Source organism: Taeniopygia guttata, chromosome 4 (genome assembly GCF_048771995.1).
Source record: "Taeniopygia guttata chromosome 4, bTaeGut7.mat, whole genome shotgun sequence".
Taxonomy (NCBI): Eukaryota; Metazoa; Chordata; class Aves; order Passeriformes; family Estrildidae; genus Taeniopygia; species Taeniopygia guttata.
Window position 1 is genome coordinate 11,791,132 of NC_133028.1, and position 22,822 is coordinate 11,813,953.

Genomic DNA, 22,822 nt, shown 5'->3' on the forward strand with positions numbered 1-22,822 from the left:
AGTAGGACAGGGTATTTCCCTTGGCTGCTAGCATAGCATACCATTGAACAGTCCTGTTCTGTAGAAAAAGGAACTAAATGTAATGTTTTTGCAGTTTGTGCTGGTACATGCTGGCAAAGTGCTTCAAAACATAGATTTGATTCTGTAAACAGTCTTGCTTCAGTTGCAAATAGCTGATGTCTGTTGCCTGCTCCTCTGAAAGCAATTTCTTCCACTTCCCCACACAGACATTTTTCTGGTAAGGAAGCAACAATTGCTGCATTTTTGCTTCAGGCAAAAATAGTATGGCACTATTTGGGAGTGTATTTATATTTATTTTAAAGCAATATCAATATATTGGTACAAAAGTATTATGATGTCATAGAAAATAAATCTGTGTGATCTGGGTGAGATGGCTCACTAGCACACAAAACTGCACAGAATTGTCCATACTGGAAAAAAACAGAAAAGGTGTTTGGGATTGTTTTGTTGCTTTAACCAAGGAAGAACCTACAAGGCAGCCCTGCAAAAACTACATGGCTGAGGGTACCAAATAGGCTCAAAGGCAGTGCCAGTGAGGCCTGTCCTGTACAGCTGTGGTGGCACACGTGTGGATTTGGGAGCATCCCAGAGATGCTGGTGTATAAAAACAGCCTCCAACTGATTCATGGCTTCAGCAGCCCTTATTCTTGTGCAGCTTCTGCAATGGTATGAATAATGAACCTTTTGGCTAAGGAAAGAATTTTAAAACCAGAGAAAGGGAGAAACTACTCAGTGTGAGTTAGTGGGAGTCATTAAGCTCAGGCTGTTCCACAAATGAGAAGAAATTAGCATTCAGGATAGGAAATAAGCTCAGTAGGGTTTATTTTTACAGTTCAGCGTGCTTGCAAACTTCACAGCAGTACATGGAAGGAGTGAAGGGATCCATATCACTAGCATATGGAGCACAGGCAAAGAAAGCTTTTGTGAGTAGTTTGACAACTATTTGGCTGCATTCTGTTCAAAATATTTGTGACAACAGCAAGTCAGAGCTGCCACAAAGATGACAAATTCTTTGAAGTCCACTTGGGAATCTCCATTTTCATCCAGGTTCTTGAAGACTTTATCAATAGCATTCTTGTCCTTCCCAGACTGCAAAAGAAAAAGAGCAGGTTGAGGTGAGAGGATGCACAACCCCAGTGCAGCAACTTCTCCAGACAAGGTCCTTGGTTGGGCTCTGGGCACTTGGTAAGGTGCTGTGTGTTCCCACTGTCTGCACAGCAGCAGTGAGTACCAAAAGCATGTGCTCCTGGGTTTATTACACCTGAGAGCTGCAGTCGTGCACTGTCACAGACAGTCATGTTTGCTACATTTAAAACAGCATTTATCACCATTAAAGCTGTGTAGCACAAAGCCCTGAGGACAATCCCCAGATGAATTAACTCCTATGAGTTCCCCGTCCATTCCCCTGGGAAGACTCAGTTGGAGCACAGGCAGCTTGCAGTTTTGCAAAAAGACACTTTCCTGGGGCAAAAGTAAAATTTAAGCTTCATTGAACACTTCCACCCCAGAAAATATGCAAACAGCTTCAAAAGTGCTTTGAGTGCTGCCACTGGCCTTATGGCCCAGCAGAAGCTGCTCGCAGGAGCTTGTGGCTGGGAAGGTGCCTCCTGAAGCCTGTGGGATGCTGAGATTGAGTTAACACAGTAAATCTTTTTCTAAATTGTCATTATTCTTCTAAGTTGCCACTATTCTGATGGAATGACTGAACACCATCATCAGCCACAGCCAGCATCGCTCCATGAGAAGAAAGTCCTGCTTATCAAACCTGACTTCCTTTTATGATAAAGTAACACACCTAGTTGATCAAGGGAAGCCAGCTGATGGCTTCTTCTTGGATTTCAGTAAAGCTTTCAATACTGTCTCTCACAGGATCCTTTTGGACAAAATGTCCAGCACACAGCTGGATAAACACATCATGGCATGGCTGAGCAACTGGCTCATGGGTGGCGCATGATGAGGGGACATCAGACTGGGGACCTGTCACTAGTGGGGTCCACAGTGACATCCCTGTCCCTGTGTTCTTCAACATCTTCATAAATGACTTGGACATGGGACTGGAAGGGATTCAGAGCAAGTTTGCAGATGATACAAAACTGAGAGGAGCTGCTGACTCTGTTGAAGGCAGAGAGGCCCTGTGGAGACACCTCAACAAATGAGAGGCCTGGGCAATCACCAACCATATGAAGGGAACAAGGAAAAGTTCTGAATCCTCTACCTGGGATGGGGCAATCCTGGATGTATGGACATAGCGGGGAATGAGAGAGATGCTGGAGGACAGCACCACAGAAAGGGACCTCGGGATCCTGGTCAACAGAAAGTTGAACAAGAGTCAGCAGTGCCCTGGCAGCCAGGAGGGCCAACTCTGTCCTGGGGGCAGCAGGCACAGCATGGCCAGGCAAGGGAGGGGATTGTCCTGCTCTGCTCTGCTCTGCTCTGGGCTGGGGCGGCCTCACCTCGAGTGCTGGGGGCAGTTTGGGTCACCACAATACAGGAAACATAGATAATAATTAGAGAGTGTGCAAGGGAGGGCAGTGGAGACGGTGAAGGGTTTTCAGGGGAAGCTGTCAGGAGTGGCTGGGAGCACTGGGCCTGGTCAGCCTTGGGAAAAGGGGACTGAGGGGAGACCTCAGTGCAGTCTGCAACTTCCTCATGGTGGGAAGAGAAGGGCAGACACTGATCTCTTCTCTGGTGACACTGACAGGACCCAGGGAACGGCCTGGGAATGAACTTGTGTCAGGGGAGGTTTAGGTTGGATATCAGGGAAAAAAATCAGGTTCTTCATCCAGAGAGTGGCTGGGCACCAGAACAGCTCCCCAGGGAAGGGGTCACAGCACTGGCCTGACAGAGCTCAGGAGGTGTTTGGACAGTGCTCTGGGGCACACGGTGTGACTTGGGGTGTCCTGCGTAGGGCCAGAGCTTGGGCTCAATGATCTTTGTGAGTCCCTTCCAACTCAGCACATTCTGTGCTTCTGTGACTCTGTGAACCACTACATTTCAAGGCTGATGTTAAGAATTGCATAATCAAATTTAAAAAACAAACAAATTTTAAAAAATCAAATTAAAAAAAACCCAAACAAATATATTGGTTTTTTTTTTTTTGTGTGGGTTTTTTCTGGTTTTTTTTTTTTTTTCATTTTGCCAGAATAGATTAAAAAAAGAAAAGAAGCTTACAGGAGGGCTTTTTGGTGCTCCTAATAACCTACAGGGATTTTTGAAGCTGCAATTTTAATATTAAACAGGGGATGGCAGTACAGACCTGTTAAAGCTAGGAAACAACCGTGTGGCTTTTGTAGAAGGCAAAAAAAATCTCATCTAATACTAGAAAGAAATTATATAAACTTTTGAAAAATTTCCACCAATAAAACTATTGCTACCTAAATTTAAATCTGAAGGCATTTTTTGATCATGTTCTAATTAACAAAATTTGTCATCCTGCAATTTAATATTTCACTTTAAATGCAGAAGTTTTAAAATCACTAAAAATTTAACCATTTCCTTAGATTTGACAGATGAATGTATCTGGAAAGTTTAATTAATTTTAAATTCGTAAATTAAAGTGTTTTAATTTTATAAGTGAATATTTCAAATTATTTAGTGAACTATACAAACTAGTTGTAGCATCTGAATTACTTCTGAGATGCAAAAATGGGAATTGTTTTTTTGGAAATTCTTTATAACTAAGTCCAGTCCTTCAGTCCTGTGATATTTATGCCTGATTGATTCAAGACCTTTCCAGGAAGTTTGATCTGTGTCAGCTATAACCAATTCTAAGGCCAAAAGTATACATGAGTAATTAGAAAACACTGTTCCCTAGATTTTCTAGTAAATGAAAAAATAAATATATAAATGACAGGCAAATCCAGGTAGAACTTTTTTCTGAAGTCAGACTTATGTTCTCATGTTTTTTTCTTGCAGTTACCAGTCTGGCAAGACAGGACCAAGGAATATTATTGGTTTAAATTTATTTAAAATACTGGCATTAAAATGTGTGGGTTTTGAGTTGTTTTTGGTTTTTTCTGGAAGAGGTAAAGCAGGAAAGGGAGATGATGACTAGAATATAAGATGACAATTAACTGATTATCTTTCTGGAAAAATTCCGGGTTTTCCACCAGGTGCAGGAAATAGGTAGAGCCGGTATGAGCAGCTGTGGGGAACTGGAAGAAGTGGTGCCAGACCACCAAACATAACCAGGACAGACCTGTGAGCATCATCCCATTTGGTAGCTGCTTACTGCAGTGCCTCCCCAGCCTTATTTAGACCAAATGCCAAGTGTCTGGGGGATTTCCACACCATCACAGAATTGTGGTTTTGTTGTTGGGTTAGTTTCCCTTTACATGGAAGTGCTGTGGGTACCACACAGCTCCATGCTCAAAAGCAGGGCCCTTCTGTGATGCTGTTGGGTACAAGCACGTATCTATCTTACACAGGTTTCTCAGAAACATTGGAATATATCCCCACTGGTCCTCATTCTGCTTTTACTAAAACATATTAAGCACTTTGAATACCTACTGAAATGCATTTTATGATTACATACAAATCTATGTTGTACAATACAAAACTTGTCTTTCCTTTGCTGTTAAAGACAAATGCCAAACAGTTTGCTTTGAGTTCATCTGTTGTTCTGGTTTATGCATCATTTTGATGATCATACTGAGTATGCAGTATAAATACCCAGAGAAGGTAAATGTATAAATATTTAGAGATATTCCCCATCTGCAATCAAGATCCTCAATTGCTGACAGCACAACTACCTTTACAGAAGTTGTGACATGAAGAGAGATGATAAATCCAGGGATAAACAGAAGTAAGTGAATTTTGAAATTAAAACCAAATCAATTTCAAAGCCATTGTCCTAATAACCCAAGTGATGAATTTAGCAAATAGGGAATGGCCTTGCATATTAAAATCATTTTTACACAGTTTGTGCAAAATCTTTTTAAAATTTTATATTTTCCTACAAGCCATTGCATATTTTTGGATATAATTTCCCTGAAAATGTACTAAAAACTGTTTCTGCAGGCTGCTCTTGCACCTGCTACACAGAAACGGTGCCGCGCTGTTCTCTTACCGCAAGGAAATTTGGGAGCTCCTTTTCCAGCAGACTCTTTAGCTCTGCTTTGCTGAGGGTTTGCCTGTTGCCATCAGTCCTTGCATACTGGTCAAAGACAGCAATGGTCATTCCCATTGCAGTTTCCAGCTGAGACATGTTGCTTCTGGAGCCTGGCGTTCTCCTGAGCAGGCACAGCCTCAGGGCTCTCTTGGAGGATGGAGCCTGCTCTGCTTCTGGGGTTCTTTATGCACCTGTCCCCTCCAACCAGTGGCTGCACACCCAGGGGACAGTTATCCATTAGCAAACACCTGTATCTGGAGTACACATCTCCGTGCCAACACCTTTTCAAAACTAAAGATGTTTTTTTAATTGCCTTGGCGTGACTGGTACAACCAGTTGCTCCCCAGTAGAAACCAGCCTCTCCTTCAAGGTACACAGTGTGACTAACAAACGAAAATCAGATTTTGTTATTGGCTGTTTGCTCAAGATTTGTTCTTTCAGATATCCCTATGGGAGCACAGAGTTGGCAGCTCAGTTTTGGTGCAGTATCAGCCTTCTCTTCAGGAGGAAGATGAGCATCTCACCTCTCCCTCACCACCACGGTTAGGGACTGTGCTGCAGGCTTGGACTGCCCTCTCTGCCACACCAAGAACCTTGCTAGAAACCACATAAATCACTAGCACCCACTTGGAGTGGGATTCTCTGGATGAAAAGCAGAGATCTGCCATGCAGACAACTAACACAGTCCCCCTGGGCTTGTGCTCAGTCCATAGCAGATGTCTCAAACAGGTCTTCTGATCCAGCATCTCTGCACAGCCAGCAAAAGGAGTCCAGGGGCAGCAAAGGGAGTCTTGCACAGCTGCTCCACAAAAAACTTGCTCAGGCAGTATAACTGATACTTGAGCAAACAGCCAGTATCAAAATCCATCTTCATCTGCAGTAAAATTACTTGCTATTTATTTTATGCAGTACAAATTTTGCAATAAAATAACTTGTACTGAAAACAAAAGGTCACTCTGAAGTCCTGTGCTCCTCTATGGCCTTTGATGAACTTTGTGTTTTGTTTGGAAACTGGGGTCCTCCATCATTAGACAGCAAACTGGCTGGGCTCACACCTACCCAGAGCAGAGCTGTTTGAGGGTCTGTGCTGGGGGCTGGGTGGCACCTGGGCAGTGGGAGCACAGCTGGTGGAAGCTACAGCCATGCTGAGTTTTGAACAAGTTCTGATTTCTGGCCAAGCACAGGGTAACTTGGTCTCTGCCAACTCCAGGTGCCTAAACCAGACCTGGAGGAGCTCATTTGAGGTGAGTGACATCTAGAGTATGCAGAATGGACACACTCTGAGCAAATTATTTGAGGGAACTCATGAAAACTGGGGCACTGTGCATGAATAATGCTGATGTACCCCAGGGTGCACCCAGGGTGCAATGTTCTCTGTAGAAGACCCTGACTGTGGATTCCCAAAATTAAACCTGAGTTTGGATGTCTTTGGACATCCTTGAAGATGCTTGCAGATAACTTTCCACTCACAATATACTAGAGATGAGTTAGCAAAAATTGGTTTTTAATTAAGCAAAACTTAAAAAATTAAACTCCATTCTCTCAAATGCCTATAGCCACCTGTTCCCCAGGCAAAATCTGTCCTCTAACATCAACAATATCTCAGAGCAAGACTACATAGACAACATATCCCATGTATGTAGAAATCTAGAACTGTTCTGAAAAAAAAAAACCCTATGATTTTCTATCTTATACTTTCCAACAAGTGATTTTGCATTTCCCAAAAATCAGCAGCACCTTGGGCTGTATACTTTATCCAAACAGTTAATGAAAATTATTTATTCCTGACTTCAGCCTTATGACTGATTATAGTCAATAGTTGCAACAATAGTTGCAACTGATTTGCATTACAGGGATAAGGGTTGTAACTGAAGTTTCAAACTTCTACATTAAAGTGCATGTTGAAATCCGTGGGGTTTCTTCTTCAGAAGAAACAAGAATAGAGCAAACAATTGGCCCTTGTCAGCTATGAATATGATCTGGTCTTTGCACACACCCACACAGTAGCACTCTCTGGTGTGTCAAGTGCCAGGAACTTTTCTTTGTCCTTTTCTGACATGTGTCTGCAAAATGAATATTAAACATGGCCAGTAAAGAAAAATAAATTCCTGCATTTAAAGGAAAAAAAATTAAAATTAAAATGTGTATTTTGTGTGTTTTTATGACTATGAATCATGAACATCATTGTTAGCTATACAGAAGGAAGAAAGTGCTCCCAAAAGGGCAGAGAGGGCGATCAGCTTCAGTCAACAGGATGTGTCAGTATGTCCACAACTCTCCCACATAATGTGGCAGAAAAGGAGTTCTCACACATTTTCCTCTGCAAACATAGGTGACTCACAGTTTTTGATGATATGGCTGCAAAAGTGCTAAAAAGTAGAATAAACCACAGAGCTTGAATTTCTACTAACAGGAAGGTCACAATGGTAGTGCTGCCTGGTTGGGTTTGTTTATTTTTGATGTGTATTTTATCTATATTCATGCATGTGCACACACATCGGTACTGCTCAGAGTTTTCAATTCACACTTTCTGAACTGTTTAAATATTTTCTTATGATTTGTTTGTCATTAAAAATAGCAGCTTTGTGCACACAGCACAGACTATTACAGTTGTTTGCAAAACCAAAACAGAATACAAATAGAAGACCCACACAGGAGACCTGGCAGTATTTTGATGCCAACCCATCTGTCCAGCTCCCCAGTGAGAGAAGCTATTTCTGTGCACTTGTTTAAATTTTGTATTATAATTATAATAATACTCATTATTTGCTTCTTTCACGTTTCTTTCTTTGAAGAATGGTATAGGCAACAGTTTGGATGAGTATTTATTGAGTGTTTATAAAGAATTAGGTCTTACTGTTCCTGACTTGGACCAAAACTTTAAATTATATATGTGATACATATGTGGACTGTCACATGCATAATTTTCAAAAACCATTCAGGTGTACCCCAATTTTATGGCATTTGGTTAAATATTCAGGCTTACATGAGATTTGTGTGACTGTGCTGATATTCTCGTAGAGAATAAATTTTATTCCATGCTCTTTGCAGCAGTGTCTGTTTTGGAAAAGTCTGAAGAAATAAATTTTTCAGTTTTACTGTAAAGGCCCATTTGTGTCACAGCCAGATGAATAGTTGAAATGAGATAGTTGAAATGGTAAACTTCTAGTAGAACTTTTCATCCCTTACAGCTTATCTTATTCCTAAAGGGGCAGAAAAGTACATGAGAAGGACTTTTTGACAATTTCCACAACTGTGTTACGTATCTGGGTGGAAGAAGCACAGAAGGAAGAAAATAACTTGAAATTATGTTCTTGTTATTTTTCTGGTTTCTTAGAAGCAATATGAAAAGCAATTTATTTTCCTCTTAGCAAGAGAGTAACATTTGAAAACAAACAAACATTTCCTATTCCATATTGAGCTAGAATTTTCAAACTTCCTGAATTTTCCAGTGTCCTGTACAGTCTATTGAACTTCAAGCACAAGCACACTTCATTTCCTTTGCACTGCTTCTCAAAATTTTCTGTAAGTCTGGCTAATGGTCTTTAAAGATAATTTCATTTCCAAAATACACAGTGAATTTATTTATGTCTAGTGAGCAGATGATGCAATTACTACATTGCTGAGCAGAAAAAGTAAAAAAAAGGTCAGACTAAACAGGCACTGGTGGGGCACAGGCAGAAGAGGAATTCGTACAAGCACAGTGTGCTGTTCAGTGACACACTGGATAGGTTCTGTTAATTATAGACAGATCAGTTTTCATTGTTTTATTATCATTTACTTCTCATTGCATTAAAAAATGCAATTAATCATCTCACATGCCATTTCAGTGAAGTTTAAAGGCAGGTGAAATGGATAAGATTGAGGTCAGTTAACTGGCTGTGTGATTTCCTGAGTTGAGAGTTGGAGTAATAACACTGTCATCTGGCAAAGCTGTGCTGTGGGAAACACATTTGCAGCGCTGCATATTGACTCTAATCAAACACATTTATTAGAGCACGAGACATAGCCACATTAGACTGTAAAATCAATGAATATATTTACAGCCAATAAATTAATATTTGCAGGGTAAATACTTCTGTCTGGTTTCCACTCCTTGTTTGAATAATTTTCAGGATGCCATTCTTTGCAGGGTTCTTTTTTACTTCAGTTTTAAGGTTCTTGATATTAAGTCTTCCAATAATATTTTTTATTCTTAGTTGTAATGACAGAAAAAGAGGTCACACCACACCCTAAGGTAACCGAATGTTGTCCATACAAGTGCTGTAGTTGCTAAATCCATGTTTTCTCAGCTAGTCTCTCACCAGCAGCTCAAGTGCCATTTGCTCTACTTTAACACTTATGTAAAATCCCACTCAGCTATCAGCCAATCCTGCTGAGCTGTGCTGAGCATAGTAAAAAGTTGGTCTATGGCATGGTCAGAAAAAATAGGAGAAAAAGAAGAAAAGAGAAAGGAAAAGAAGAACAAAGAGGAAAAGAAAAAGCAAAGGAGAAGAAAAATCAGAAAGGCTCAAAGAGAGCTATGAGGGAGGATGGTTGTTTTGTAAAAATTAAAGCAACTGAGTAAACCTTTTAAAGGAAGTTCCTAGTTGTTATAGAGAGGTACAACATGCAAAAATGAATAACCCAATTCCAAGAAAGCTCTCAAGAGAGTTCTGTTTGCAAGGAGGAATATTTTGGCTCTGTTAGCTGTCATGCTTAACTATGAATTAAGCAATACATTTTTTCCTTCATTGTACAAAAAAAAATTTCTGAGAGGAATACCTAAGAGAAAGTTGTTTAGTGTTGAGTGTCGATGCAAGAAACACATCAAAGAAACCCCTAGGCATTCCCCTTGTTGAAAAACTTTTTTTTTTTTTTTCATTTTGAAATATTAATTTATGTGTACACTGAGGATATGGGGTAGGAGTGACCTACTGTCGCAGAACTGTGTGTAAAGTGAGGTGATGTATTGCTTCAATATCCACAGATGCCACCAGGAAGATTTACAAGGCAAATTGCTGGAGTGGAAGTTCCCCAGGCACACACATTTTACAGAGCTGGCTGCTTTCAGTTTCCTGAAAGCAATCACAGAGTGAAGTGCAACTGATAAGGAGTGGGGCTTTTTTAGCAGTTCTGTCACTGCTACCGGCAGGAAATGCTGGGCTCAGAAATACTGGAAACAGGGGTGGGAAATGGAACTAGAGCCTGCTTTTGTAACAGATCATTTAACATCAGATTTCACTTATCAGAAAAAGGGAAGGTTTTCAACAAATAGGAAAATAAAGAATGATCTGTACAGAAGTGGGAGAATCCTTGCTTTAGAGAGGGGAACCCAACCATGAATAGTCTCACCTAGAAGAGAGGATGCTTGACTGTGTTGAGGAGATGTAGTCACAAATACAATACAGGAGCTGCATTATTTTGGCCACAATTTATCCTTTGAACGTGCTTATACCTATCTAAATGTCCTACCTGGTATGTGTCTTAACTAGAGTAGCCATTGCTGTGCCAGGACACTGGTTATGGTGTCTTGGGAACAACCTGTAGCTGTGTGATGTCCCTGTGCTCAGCACCCTGACACAGCACTCACTCAGCTCTGCCTCCAAACTGCTTATCTGAAGGTGAGGTGAGAAAGCAGCTGCAACTCTTTCTACCCAGGGGCAATGGGTTTGAATTAAATGGTAACTACTCTTTCCATTTCCTTTCTTGCTTGATAGCAGCCCCTCTTGGAGATTAGATCTGCAGTTTAGATTAAGTTTAGTCTGTATTTAAAAATAAACTTGAAATGACAACTTTTAAACTTGTACAGTTGCTAAACTAAAAAAGCAGAGCTTTTTTATCAGAGAAAAGAAAATACTTTGGTATTTTTGGAGTGTCTTTTACCCTACTACCTGACCATTTTGTGCTGTCTTTGTTAGAGAAGCTTATGGCTTTTTTCCTCTCTCCAGAATGAAAAGCTAAAAAGTAAAGTAGGGAACAACACCTGTTAGTTGCTTTCATGATTTATTTCCACAGCAGTACCAGAAGCCCTAACCATGGACTGCAATTGTGTTAAGCCTGACAGCTTACAGATATAGCATTCCTGGCTTGAGGAGTTGAACATTCAAATTTAGGACAAGAACATCAGCAGATAAAAGAATAGACAATATTTCAGAGTAAATGTACATGACAGGCCCAGTTCCTTGTTATGATTTCAAACCCCTAAATTCAGTTATACCTCTGATCTCTGGCTGTCCATTAATAATACCTAACACAGACCCTGCACTTGTTGCCCCTCTGTCTTACCCTTACATATACTCCTCCACCTCTGTGGAGTTGAATACTTCCTGAAACAAGGTTAGGAAGGGCAGTTTTGGCTGTATAAGATATTGCCAAGCCCTGCCAACAGACTGCTCTGGAATAAAAGAAAAGAAACTAATTTTTGTCACATTCTCTCAGCCAACCAAATTCACCGGCACACAGCAGCAGATCACAGCAACTTAGCCAAAGCTATTTTATTTGAATGATCATAAAAATCCTTCCTCCCATCTCAGCATTTCACATTATGTACAAACACTGACAGATGATCACCTGCCCTTTCTCTTAGTTAGAGAAATTGTTTCACATTCTTTTGATCTGTGTATTTGTTTGTCAGTTGTATTTGCAGTTTCCTGTTTACAAAGAACTGACAGAAGAGCACTTAGCAAAAAAAAACGATAAGAAAAAGCCCTTTACAGCTGCCCTCGCTGTAACCACCCAGGGGAGGCAGGAGTGAGGAGTGGCTGTGCAGAGCTCAGACAGGGTTAACCCACAGCTTCACCGCTGTTCTGACAGTGCCAGGCCCAGAACATCAGTCACAAACAGGGCTGTTCTGCAAATACATTCATTGGGACACCTCATCAACCCGCCTGCCACCGAGGGTCCTTGGTGTAACGGGGCTGGGAATGCCTGCCCCATAGCCCTCTTCCATGGATACAACGAGAACAAGGAACCCCAGTCCAGGGCTTGGAAGAAAATGTGCAGGTCAAGCTGGATCGTACTCAAGTCACTAAGAGTAGCTACCTAAGTGCTAGGAAGAGTAAATAAGACGTGACTCCTTGCATGGTTTTGCAATGGATTGGGAAGAGCTCTGTACTAGCTCTGCTAACCAGGGTCAGGAGCGTGACAGAGCAGAGAGGGAACCTCATTTGTAGGACTGTGACTGAAACAAGTACATCGGCGAGACATTAAAAGCGTAGAACACACACAAAGCTTTTGAATTCATTGTGCCAGACTTGCTCCTAAATCAGCATGTTTCAGCCTGTGCCCAGCACAGGACTTTGGACATCAAATTAAACGGAATGGAACCATCATTTTTCAGCAGCTTGCTCAAAAGGGAATAACCAATAAAATGGCTGAAAGCAAAGGCCCAGGACTCTCTTCTATTATTAGACAGATGCCTTCATTATATACTCATCAGCTAAACAGACAGTTGAAACTGAGATCATGCATGCTAGAACGTGACCTGCGGTTAATTACAGAGCAGTCTTTTGTTTTAAAGCTAACAAAACAGCCAAGAATTAAAACACAGAAGGATTTATTGCTTCCCAAGTGGCTTCCCAAGAAGCAGAGAAGTTAATATATTTGAGGCAGAGGTGTCAAAAGCTGGAGCTCTAAAAATACTCTGCTGGCTCATAGCCACCACTGTCAGCCGCAGATAAAAATAGGTCATGATAAATTGGGTGTAGGCTTCTACAGATGTTGGAAACGACCATGTTAACATACAATATATGAGCAGCTGTCAAGGAGGCAGCATTTTTTGCTGTTAGGAGCCACATTTAATCAAAATGTAATGAAAATGGGATTTGGAGACTATTAAGCTGTGGTTTTCTTTAACATTTTCCCGAACTGAGAGCTTCCTTGAAGAGGGACTTGGGCTGAAGGTCAGCATTTTGCAGATTATGATTTTCTTGTGTAGCAAACAAAGTTACAGGGTTTGGGGGAATGCAGAGCAGCCCCATCTCTGATCCTTGAAGGAATATGGCACATGACAGAGTTTCACCATGCAGTAAAGGAAATGGATCTGTAATAGTGAGTTTCAGGAAAAATCACACTAGGATTTTAAAATATTTGAACTTTAAGAAGAAAAAAAGAACATTATTTTGCTTTATTCAATTTACACATAAATACCATGAGATGTATTGTAACAGTCTCTCTCATACAAGATATAATCACAGAACACTGCTTACAGTCTAGTTCAGACAGCAGCATATTTATTGCAGTAGGAAATTCGGGACAGGTTACAGAACAACCCAAGAAAGAGGATCCACAGCACAGAGTGAGGCACAACTGAATTACAGTAATTTGAGAGGTAGCTTTGTGAGCTGCAGTCAGTACAGCACAGAGAGAGCCACACCACGAGTTGTGCTGTATGGCCAGAAATATTTCATTAACAGTATTTAGTAAGAAGCCAGTCACACATTTAGGCTACACAAGCAGTTTTGAAGGGCTCTGGGAAAGCTGGTTTGTGTCTATTGCACTGCCCAGGTACAAGCTGGACAAAAATCTCCAGTGAAGTTGTTTCTACCCACACTGATGGCAAGATGTTCTAACCTCCAGCTAAGCTCTGAAAAAGACATTAACAGAAGATGACATAATCCTGGTACATAAACATATTCACATTTCAAGATATCCACTCTTGGCATTCAGCAGCCCTTGGACAACTGCCATGAGCTTTGCTGTCAAAACTTCTCCCCTGTGTTCTTACCTTGGAAGCCAGGTTCTCCTTCATTTTTTCAACTTTTGTTTTTCTTCAGTGATTTTAAAAAAGGTTTTAAAGCTGGCAAAAGTGGAACAAGCATTATCACCCCTATCTCTTCCAAGCAGCCTTCCTCAACCAGTTAGATAATAATTATAGATTCTCTATAATGTAGCTTCATTTAAATCTAGAATTTCATTGTGTGTAGGAGACTTCTTTCTCTGGCAGACTTTTCCATGTTTGTGAATGAATTAACACTAATAGTCTCTTTCCACAGGAATATAATCCTTTCTGACATACCTCTCTTTCTATAATGTGTTCAGAACTGATGACAGTTTCAGAGCTCAGACTCCATGCATTGTTTTCTCTACCATCTCCTGTTCATGCATCAGGGCTTCCTGAAGAAATGCTTGTATTGAAGAATGTTGCTCAGTTCAGAAATTTTTTTCAAAGTATGGTAAACACAGTATTTCTGGACACCAGAGGAAGAGCTGAAGGTAGTCTTCTAAATTACATCCTTCAAATTCAGAGACTCCTTAGAGTGCTTTGTTAGTGACAAAACATTCAAAAACTACTGAGAGTCAACTTTTTTCTTGCATATTGTCCCACTGACAAGCCTTTGACAGGAAACACGTAATCCATCTTGCAGCAGCAAATTATCATATTTTTCAGTTTCATAGTTATTTAGCCATATTTTGTTTAGTTCTGAATGTCAAGGTAGATGGCAGATCTACCTTGGCAGATCTAGATGGCAGATCCTTGTCTCATTCTAGACTTTTCAGCTGCCCTAGTCTGTGGGATTTGCTCATTAGATACAATAGTCACAGTGGATTTGTCATCTTTTCCTCTTGCGTCATTGCAAAAAATTTCAAGTGATTCATAAAGCTTACACACAGCCTTGAAAAGCAAAGAAAATGTCAGTCAGGATTTTTACCCATAAAGTAGATGTAAAATGATCTTTTACCCATGACACAGCACAACCTCAGAAAACACAAAGGTACACAAGTCATGAAGTTACAATTACAGAGGAAAAGAATATCTCAGTAGTAATGCTGAAAGGCAAAGCCTTCCTATGTTCAATTCAATGCTCTTAGTTAATTAGGCAGCAGGCACAAAATACTTTTTTAGAATACTAAAGAAGTCAAGTTCCAGTGTAGCTCAGATTCTATGAAATCTGAAATGGAAAACGTTTTTACCCCCTTACTCTTTTAACTCTGATTTTTCCAAAAAGCTTCATCATACTCTTCCCTCTGGATGGATGCTCTTTTGATGCAGTAAACTAGCACACTGCTGTGGTATTCAGATGCTCTTCTGGACAATGCAAAATTCTATTCCTAAACATGCATAGGTAAGTCCTACAAAGACCTATTCCCACAGGCATATAAAATCAAAATCTCAAGCTGAGATGGCATAAATGAATAAATGGGTGGAAGTAATGAGGCAGCTTTCTGTCTTCACACTTACTCGCTGCTCTGGGGGTTTGCTGTCTGTGTTCTGATGAGCCATGTTCAGCACAGAGAGGCACCTGCCAGACAAATGTCAAACAGGAGGCATGGTAGGGATGGCCAAGCAAGCTGGATCACAATTCTGTGCAAGAATTGCAGTCAAGAGTGAGCATTATGCATGCTACCATGAGCTGGAAGTTTGTATTAATGCTACAAAAGTGCTTAGTTTTTGCCTGGAACCTGCAGAATTTGATGAAAAAATCATCACCTTCACTGGGAATTCCCTCAAAGGCCAAATTCCCCTGCATTTGGCAAAACTGTCTGGAAACACTCCCAGAGCATTTCAGCTGAGAAAACATGGAAAGATTCTCCAGAGACAGAGACAAGTGCTACATACTGAAAGCACAGCTACAGGAGCCAGCTTTGCCATGAGGATGTTTACTCCCAGGTTAAGTTACTTGCACCTATGTGTTGTCACCTGACCTAATAGCTCAGTGTTGCTGTGAGATATAATACAGGTGTGAATAAAATCCATGGCCTGATTCAATTTCTGTATTACAGGATTGCCTTTTAAACACCAAGAATTATAAAAAAACCATGAGACTGTAAAGTCTTGCAGAGGCAGATAGAATCTTCATGTTCACTGTTGTAGAAATGATGTCCAGACTGACTCAGAATATTCACCAAATTTCCAAACTTAAAAAGTGTAAGTTATGTTAAAAATCAATGTGAGACTAGTTTTTCTCAAGTAAGTAGAGACTTTTTCACAATCAGAAAAAAAAAATTAAGGTGATTACATTCTGCAATACAATTGAAAGGCAGTTAGTGCAATTCCAGAGATACCATAATATTTGCTTATCACTACTGGCTTAACCTACCAGATCTCTTGAATTATTTATAACATCCAATTATGCTTGAACATTTAAAAAGATGACACTATGAAACCACTCTCTACTTTCACTAAAATAGCAAAAAAGGTCTGTTTCAGGAAGGAAAATACTGAACCTATGTCATGACACATCACTGTGGCTGGTAGTTGCTAAATTACAAAGCAGCTACAAAAGATCATAATTGCTTTCACTCATCCTCTAGAGTAGTGTTATCCACAAAAATCCTGAGCAGTAACTGGCTACTAATAAACTTTTCACTCAGCACCCTCTAGGATGCTTGTTTTCTCATTCTCAACCTCATTTTCCTACATCTTCATTAAATATTAACAAGCAGAAGAGTAATCCCTTCATAGCTAGTAATTAGAATAATTTATTACTATGACCAGACCACATTATGACTTGTATTCTTGTAATTTTCTACTATGATATCTCCAGTTAAAGCAAGTCTCTTAGCTTCAGGGGCACCCTACATACAGAGAATGAATTTTCCCAGGTATTTTCTTTTTCTTAGAGCAAAGACTATTGCTCAATAAAAGATCAATATTACTGTTTCACTACCTGCATGCTGATATTTTCTCTTGTCATGACCACAGTACCAATGTGACCAAATCATGGCTGCAGCGAGGTTCTCTTACAGGAGAACCTGGGAATCTGTAAGCCCAGTAACTGCAGTTGTAACCACAGGCTAGAACATTTTTCATCTCTTCTGTGTGACTTTCCCAAGCCTGTCTAGCTGATTGCAATGAATACTGTGCTTGCTATGCAAGGATTAAATTAGGGCTTTTTTTCCCCTTGCCTAATTTATGTTTCAATGTCATTAAAAGATGAATAATTGCATGGGAAAAGGAGCTTGCCAGAAATCTGCTACCTGCTCTCAGCAAGTGTTGTCTGCTCTAATGACCCTATGAGCTGAAGCTGGTCCAAGCCCCTTGAGCTTGGCACACAATTACACATAAAGGGACTTTCTTGCCACTTTTTACTTCTCCTACATTTCTTTCTTTCACTCAGTCTCTATATTGATATTCTCCACTTCTTGCTGCCCTCTTCTCCAGACAATCTTAGAGTGTTATTAACTATAATAACAGATTTCAATACTTTTCTGCTACGTAAATATCCCTCTTCTTTTTTTTTTTTTTTTTTTTTTTTGCTTTAAACCTTTATCATGTGTAGGAAGATGCTGTCTTAGGAACAGCAGGTTGTTGTGTGCTTTCTGTTCCATCCACTCCCCAGTGCCTTATTTTGAAAACCCTCTCATAGCAAGAGTCTTTTTATAAACCTCTTACCCATTCAGCAGAATTAGATGATGAGTTTTCCTCAGCTGCTTCCCTGGTGGATTCATTTCTCCCGTGAAGCTCTTCCACCTCAAGTCTCTGCTCCGGTTCTTGCCTTTCTGTCAGCACAGGAATCTGTGCAGCACCTGATGAAACCCAAGCTCCAGTGAGTGCTTGCTTGCTGTCCATGGCCAGAGTCACACCTGCCCTCTACCAGAGCTCGGTCAGCTCTGAAATGGAGCGTGCAGAGCTCTTGTACAGCTAGGCTTGATGACAGGCACTAGAGTGGCCATCAGGCTGCAAATGAAATAAGCTGAAAACAACCCCAAAGGGTTACTTAAGAGGCTGCCTTAGATTATCTCGCTGATCTGAGCCCTCTGCTCACAGCTGCCCTACATTTTCATTTGTCCTGCACCCTTGTCATTCACCATTATTTTCCTGTGATTTCTTCCACCCTTAAACTTCTAGATTTTGAAAAAAAAAACCCTAAACCAAACAACAAAAAAAAACCCCAAATGAACAAACAAAACTTCCCACCAAAACCCCCTACCAACCCAAATTAATAGTTAACTAAAAAGAAATCACAGCTTGAAAAAACAGAACTCCATGTTCAAGGCTGAGTTTTTCACATGTCAGTTCCAGTTGTTTCTACCAGGAGTAAGAGTCTATGTGGCAGAGCTAAGTTCTGTCTCCTCAGTTTTTCAGTCAGAAATTAGCAAGAAATTATTAGAACTGATCTCCTTGAATACCCTAGCCAGGTCAAGATCTTCAGTTTAAGTGATGACTCTCCTTAAAAGGATGGACACTGCAAGAACACTCGCCTGAACTACAAGCTGTGCCTCTGATTGCTCCTCAGCTCATCATGCCCCAGCAGACCAGGACCAGGTGAGCAAAGTTACACACTGAAATACCTCTTAAGTGCACCTCTCCAGCCATTTCAAAGCAAACCCATAACTTCTGTGTGCTAATGGAAATACTGTAACTCACCAGATAGGGTGGAGAGCTGTTTCTTCTTGTAGCAAAGATACACACTTCCCACTGCCACCAAAAAAGGAAGGATGGCCCATGCTTCCAAACCTCTCCTTTCCACTGAGTGAGCTTCTGCAATTATAAATGTTAAATAAAGTGATGTACTGTTTAAAGATAAAATAGAAAAGGTAGGTAAAATTAAACAATATTTCAAGAGTGAATCAGGTGCAAGGTCACTTTCCTGTTCCTAAGGGATGCATCCTGACGAACAGTAATGTCAGTACCTCCTACAGCTCCTGCAGATTGACATCCCCCCTCCCCCAGAATTTACCACAAGTCTTCTGCTTGTACTTGACCACATAAGAGATCAGATTCCCTAACTCATTTTAGGACATTAAAACACTGTTATAGAGTTAAAATAATCTACATTCACTTCCCACCATTTTGAACATTACTTCATTGATTATCTGGCACTGATATTTTTTAAATCTTTGATAATTTTTGTGCTTCCCTTTGAACCAGCTGCCACACAGTATAAAATACTGTACAAAACTGGAGTGTACAGCATGATTGGAAAGGCTTCCTGTGACTGGACCAGTCAGCAGGTGAGTGATGATTGATAATGCTAAAGGTCTAATCATAGCTAGTCCCCCAGCCTTTGTCTGCGTTTGAGAGGTACAAAAAGAGCTGAAGATCAGCATCTTCCAGAACTGGTGCATAATGTCTTCAGTTAGTTGTAGGAAGTAAATTGTCTTCTGGATGTCTTACATTATATTAATAATTTAAGGTTAAATGGAAGTCACTCCTATTGCTGAAAATTTTAATTGTGTGGGAATACTAATTGCATTCATGATTTTCAATGCTTAACTTAGAATTGGGATCTTAAATTGCTCCCCTGTAGAAATTAGAATATGACTGGTAAAAAAAACAGGGAGACACAGCACATATAAAACAGCTGGCTACAACAACTTTATGGACACGAATCCATATAGGGCCCATACTGCTCTATCATCCATATTGATTTATTTCTCCCTTTTCATTAAGAACTTGTAATAAAAAAATAAAATGGTTACTAAAGGTTACAGATTACTGAGCAGAGTAACCATGTGATCACTGCAGCCCCCTGTAACCACACAGCAGATTCACTCAGGGTCTTGCATCTATCCTCCTCCTCCTCTGAGGAGAAACTGTGGTTGGGTCTTGTGTGCAACACAAGCTCATGCACAGCATTTTTGTAAACCTTAGGTAATAATTCCTATCAGCAAATCCTTATGGAGGAAAACAAACACTACAGAGGTGATATTAAGGCAGAGAGTTTAAGTCAATTGTCATTAAAAGTTGTTCAGGCCCTCTTTGTGTTTGTGTCTTTCACCCAGAGATCCAAGTGTTGAGGAAGGAAGGTGGGAGGGGCAGGAAATGCATAACATAGTTCAAACTGAAAAATCTTTCTGATGACAAGTGAAATGTCACACATATGTTCTTGCTAGCCTACCTTTCTCTTCAACAATCACTGTTGTCCCATTTCCACGTAGTTTCTTAAAGCAAGGTATTTCAATAATTATCTCACAGTAGTAAAATCCAGTGTCATTTACGTTGGCGGATTTGATGACTAGCACATCCTTGTTTTCATGGGTGATGTTGGATGAATAGAAAAGTTTTGACGATATACTTTTACTGATGTTCACTTTATTAACAAAATACCAGTGTACTCTACACCTCTCAATAGCTTTTTCCCAAATACAAGTGATTTCAGTATTGTCTCCAACTGACAGATTTATATTTGTTGGTGTTTGGATGACTCTTGAATTATTGGAACCTGTAGCTATGGAGAAATACACACAGATTTAAAAGGTAAAGCAACAAAGAAATATAATGAAATCTGTATTTAAAATAAATAATTTAACATCAAATAAGTGTTTAAATATTAATTAAAATAAGCATTTAAAATAACAATTAATGCTACAAAATCATTACAACAATAATTTTCAAGCTTACTCCTCGCTTTTTCCTTGAATGATGGCAATTGTTTCCTGGCTAAAGTAAACTTTTAATCTGATGTGTTAAAGTCCTCAAACATTGTTTGTGTGCAATAAACGAATATTTTCTGCATGCTTGCTGATAAACATATTTTTATTTTCAAGAAAAAGCTTTATAAGAAGAGATTGAGTTTGAAGTATATTAAACACTCTCTGCCAGACAAAGAAGGAACAAAAGGAGTAATTCAGAATGATTCATTACTCAGTAGTGAAAAGCTCATCAAGTTTGAAGAAAAAGACACTGCAAATTTTGTCCCCATGTAGGAGTTCTTGTCCAGCACTTCTTCTAATGAATGACAAGTGTACAGCATTTGAGAGGTGAGTTTTTTCATTTGGTTTCAACCTCTTCTATGAAGTACTTGCTGACAAGCAGTTTACAACATCAAATTCACCTCCTTCATTTAATAAGAGGTTAAATCTTCTGTTACCCTGTTCTTTCATCGGGTCTCTTGTCTGGCTTTTAAAAAGAGACTGACTTGGACAGTATCAGTAGAAATCAAACTTTTTGTTTCTTCCTGCTTTCAGAACATTTTTCTTTCACTGCCAGCATGCAAAGTGAGTGATACATGAGACATTGTGCAATATATATACAAAGCATTTTCTTCTAAAGGGAAAACACTATGTGGGTATCAGATAACTCTTTTTACATTCTAATGGCATTGATGCTCATTACAAAATTGCTAATCCTATAAAATCTATTTCCATGACTGCTGAGACAATTATTTTCATCTGCTATATGAAGAATTGTAATTCCTTTTTTCTATCCTTTACAACATTAAAGGGAAGAACTAATAATAAGAGTAAATGGCATGATTTTCTTCTAAATTTTATTCTGTTTATCACTCAGGCACATTTCACAGCAAGACACACTAATTAGACAATTTTTTTCATATCTCACACTAAAATGGCATCTGATCGGTTTTATCAAAATATGCAAATAAATTTTTCTGTTTTTTCAATAGAAAAAGCCACACATTCATCACAAGTAAAGGAGTCAGGCACCTCCATCTTTACAATGCAACGCTTAAAAACCTGTAGAAAAGAATATGGACAGTATAGGGATAATATAAGCAGCAGAAAAAATAAGGGAATTAATTGATGCAGTGTATAAATGACAACCTAATAGAACAGCTAGAACAGCTTCTAAGTTGTTCAAGTTAAAGAAATAATCACCAATTTCAGGTTATCTGTTCATTTGATTTGTTGTTTAAAACAGTTGTGCCATTTACTGTTTTTCTGAAAAATATCACTGAAAATTTTTTTTGCTAATTTTTAAACTCATATGGAATACCTTCAGCATTATCCACTGTGATTTGTATTGAATAAGAATCATGAATTCTTTCTGCTTTGTACGTCAGTACCTATGTGATCTAGAATAAATTATCCTTACTATTTTAAAATTCTACATTCTGCATTTTTCATAAAAAATATTCAAGTCAGAAGTCCTAAAAAGATGGTGCATACATTAACCTAACATCATTTTGGGTGTTGAAGTGTTTAATTTATTCCTCAATGCTTTCCCTGAAACAATTTCTTTGTGAAAATGCTTTTTGATTTCTCATGCTATTTAATCTTGCTTTCAGCATTATGAAAAGACAGTAAATATTCTCTTTTCTCACATGTGTATTTGAGGTGGATATACCATAAGTTTGTTTTTTTTTTTTAATCCAGCTCAAGAATTACACACAATTAACTAAAAACAAAACAACAACAACAACAACAAAAAAACAACACTTACCTAAGCAGCCAAAACACACTGTTAAAAGAAGTTTCATTGGAAGTATAATCATCATGCAGAATTATTAGCATTAGCATCAGGCTGCCTTGGTTGAAGATCAGCAAAACACCAAATGAAAGCGTGTCAACTTTGCGGCTTAACTTCCTCTCCCCTCATGTGGTGATGATGATAGAACCTAAATGCAGCCAAATTTTTCCCTACATTCTGCGAAACTGCTGTTTCAGAGCTCAGCCATTCTATTTGAAATCAAATAATTTCTTCTTTAACATTTAAACTGTGTTGTAACTGGTTGCTGTTCAGCCTAGATTAGTCTCTCTTCTGGTATGACCTAAAGAAGAACTGGTTTTCCATATGGAGTTTCACGACAGCATTTGCCATTGTCCTTCTAAAATCCTTCATTTAAAAGCACTTTACAAAGGTGAGGTTTCTTCAGCTGCTGTGCTTGTCAGCAGCCTCTTCCAGCCAACCAGAAAAATCTTATCCAAAGTGAGAGACAATGATTGCACAGGGGTTACACTGAAGTCAAGTATTGCTCCTATCTTTTTTTATCATACATTTCATTGCCTCCTTGCTGAAATGTTGCCTGAATTCTTCCCTCCTGTGAGAAATACTTTTGTACTTTTGCCTTAACAGCAGCAGAACTC

The 22,822-nt window shown here is 39.4% G+C and overlaps 2 protein-coding genes across 3 annotated transcripts; both read right to left on the reverse strand.

Moving 5' to 3' along the window:
* Positions 1-819: 819 nt before the first annotated feature.
* On the reverse strand, positions 820-5,321 carry S100P (S100 calcium binding protein P). Its single transcript, XM_002194259.5, has 2 exons — positions 5,090-5,321; positions 820-1,110 (listed from the first exon to the last, which is right to left on the reverse strand). The coding sequence occupies exons 1-2, from the start codon at positions 5,225-5,227 to the stop codon at positions 961-963; spliced, it is 288 nt and encodes a 95-aa protein (XP_002194295.3). The 5' UTR covers positions 5,228-5,321; the 3' UTR covers positions 820-960.
* A 6,271-nt stretch (positions 5,322-11,592) lies between these two features.
* Positions 11,593-22,822, reverse strand: LOC115494917 (uncharacterized). 2 transcript variants are annotated; one of them, XR_012055523.1, is made up of 6 exons: positions 22,179-22,822; positions 19,897-20,226; positions 18,423-18,536; positions 17,448-17,581; positions 13,839-14,726; positions 11,593-13,697 (listed from the first exon to the last, which is right to left on the reverse strand). XR_012055523.1 is itself a non-coding variant. In XM_072927980.1 (5 exons), exons 1-5 carry the CDS (start codon positions 22,231-22,233, stop codon positions 14,574-14,576), a joined length of 786 nt encoding a protein of 261 aa, XP_072784081.1. In that variant the 5' UTR covers positions 22,234-22,822; the 3' UTR covers positions 11,593-14,573. The 2 variants fall into 2 exon arrangements, 1 of the variants encoding a protein (XP_072784081.1); XM_072927980.1 differs by having other exon boundaries at positions 11,593-14,726.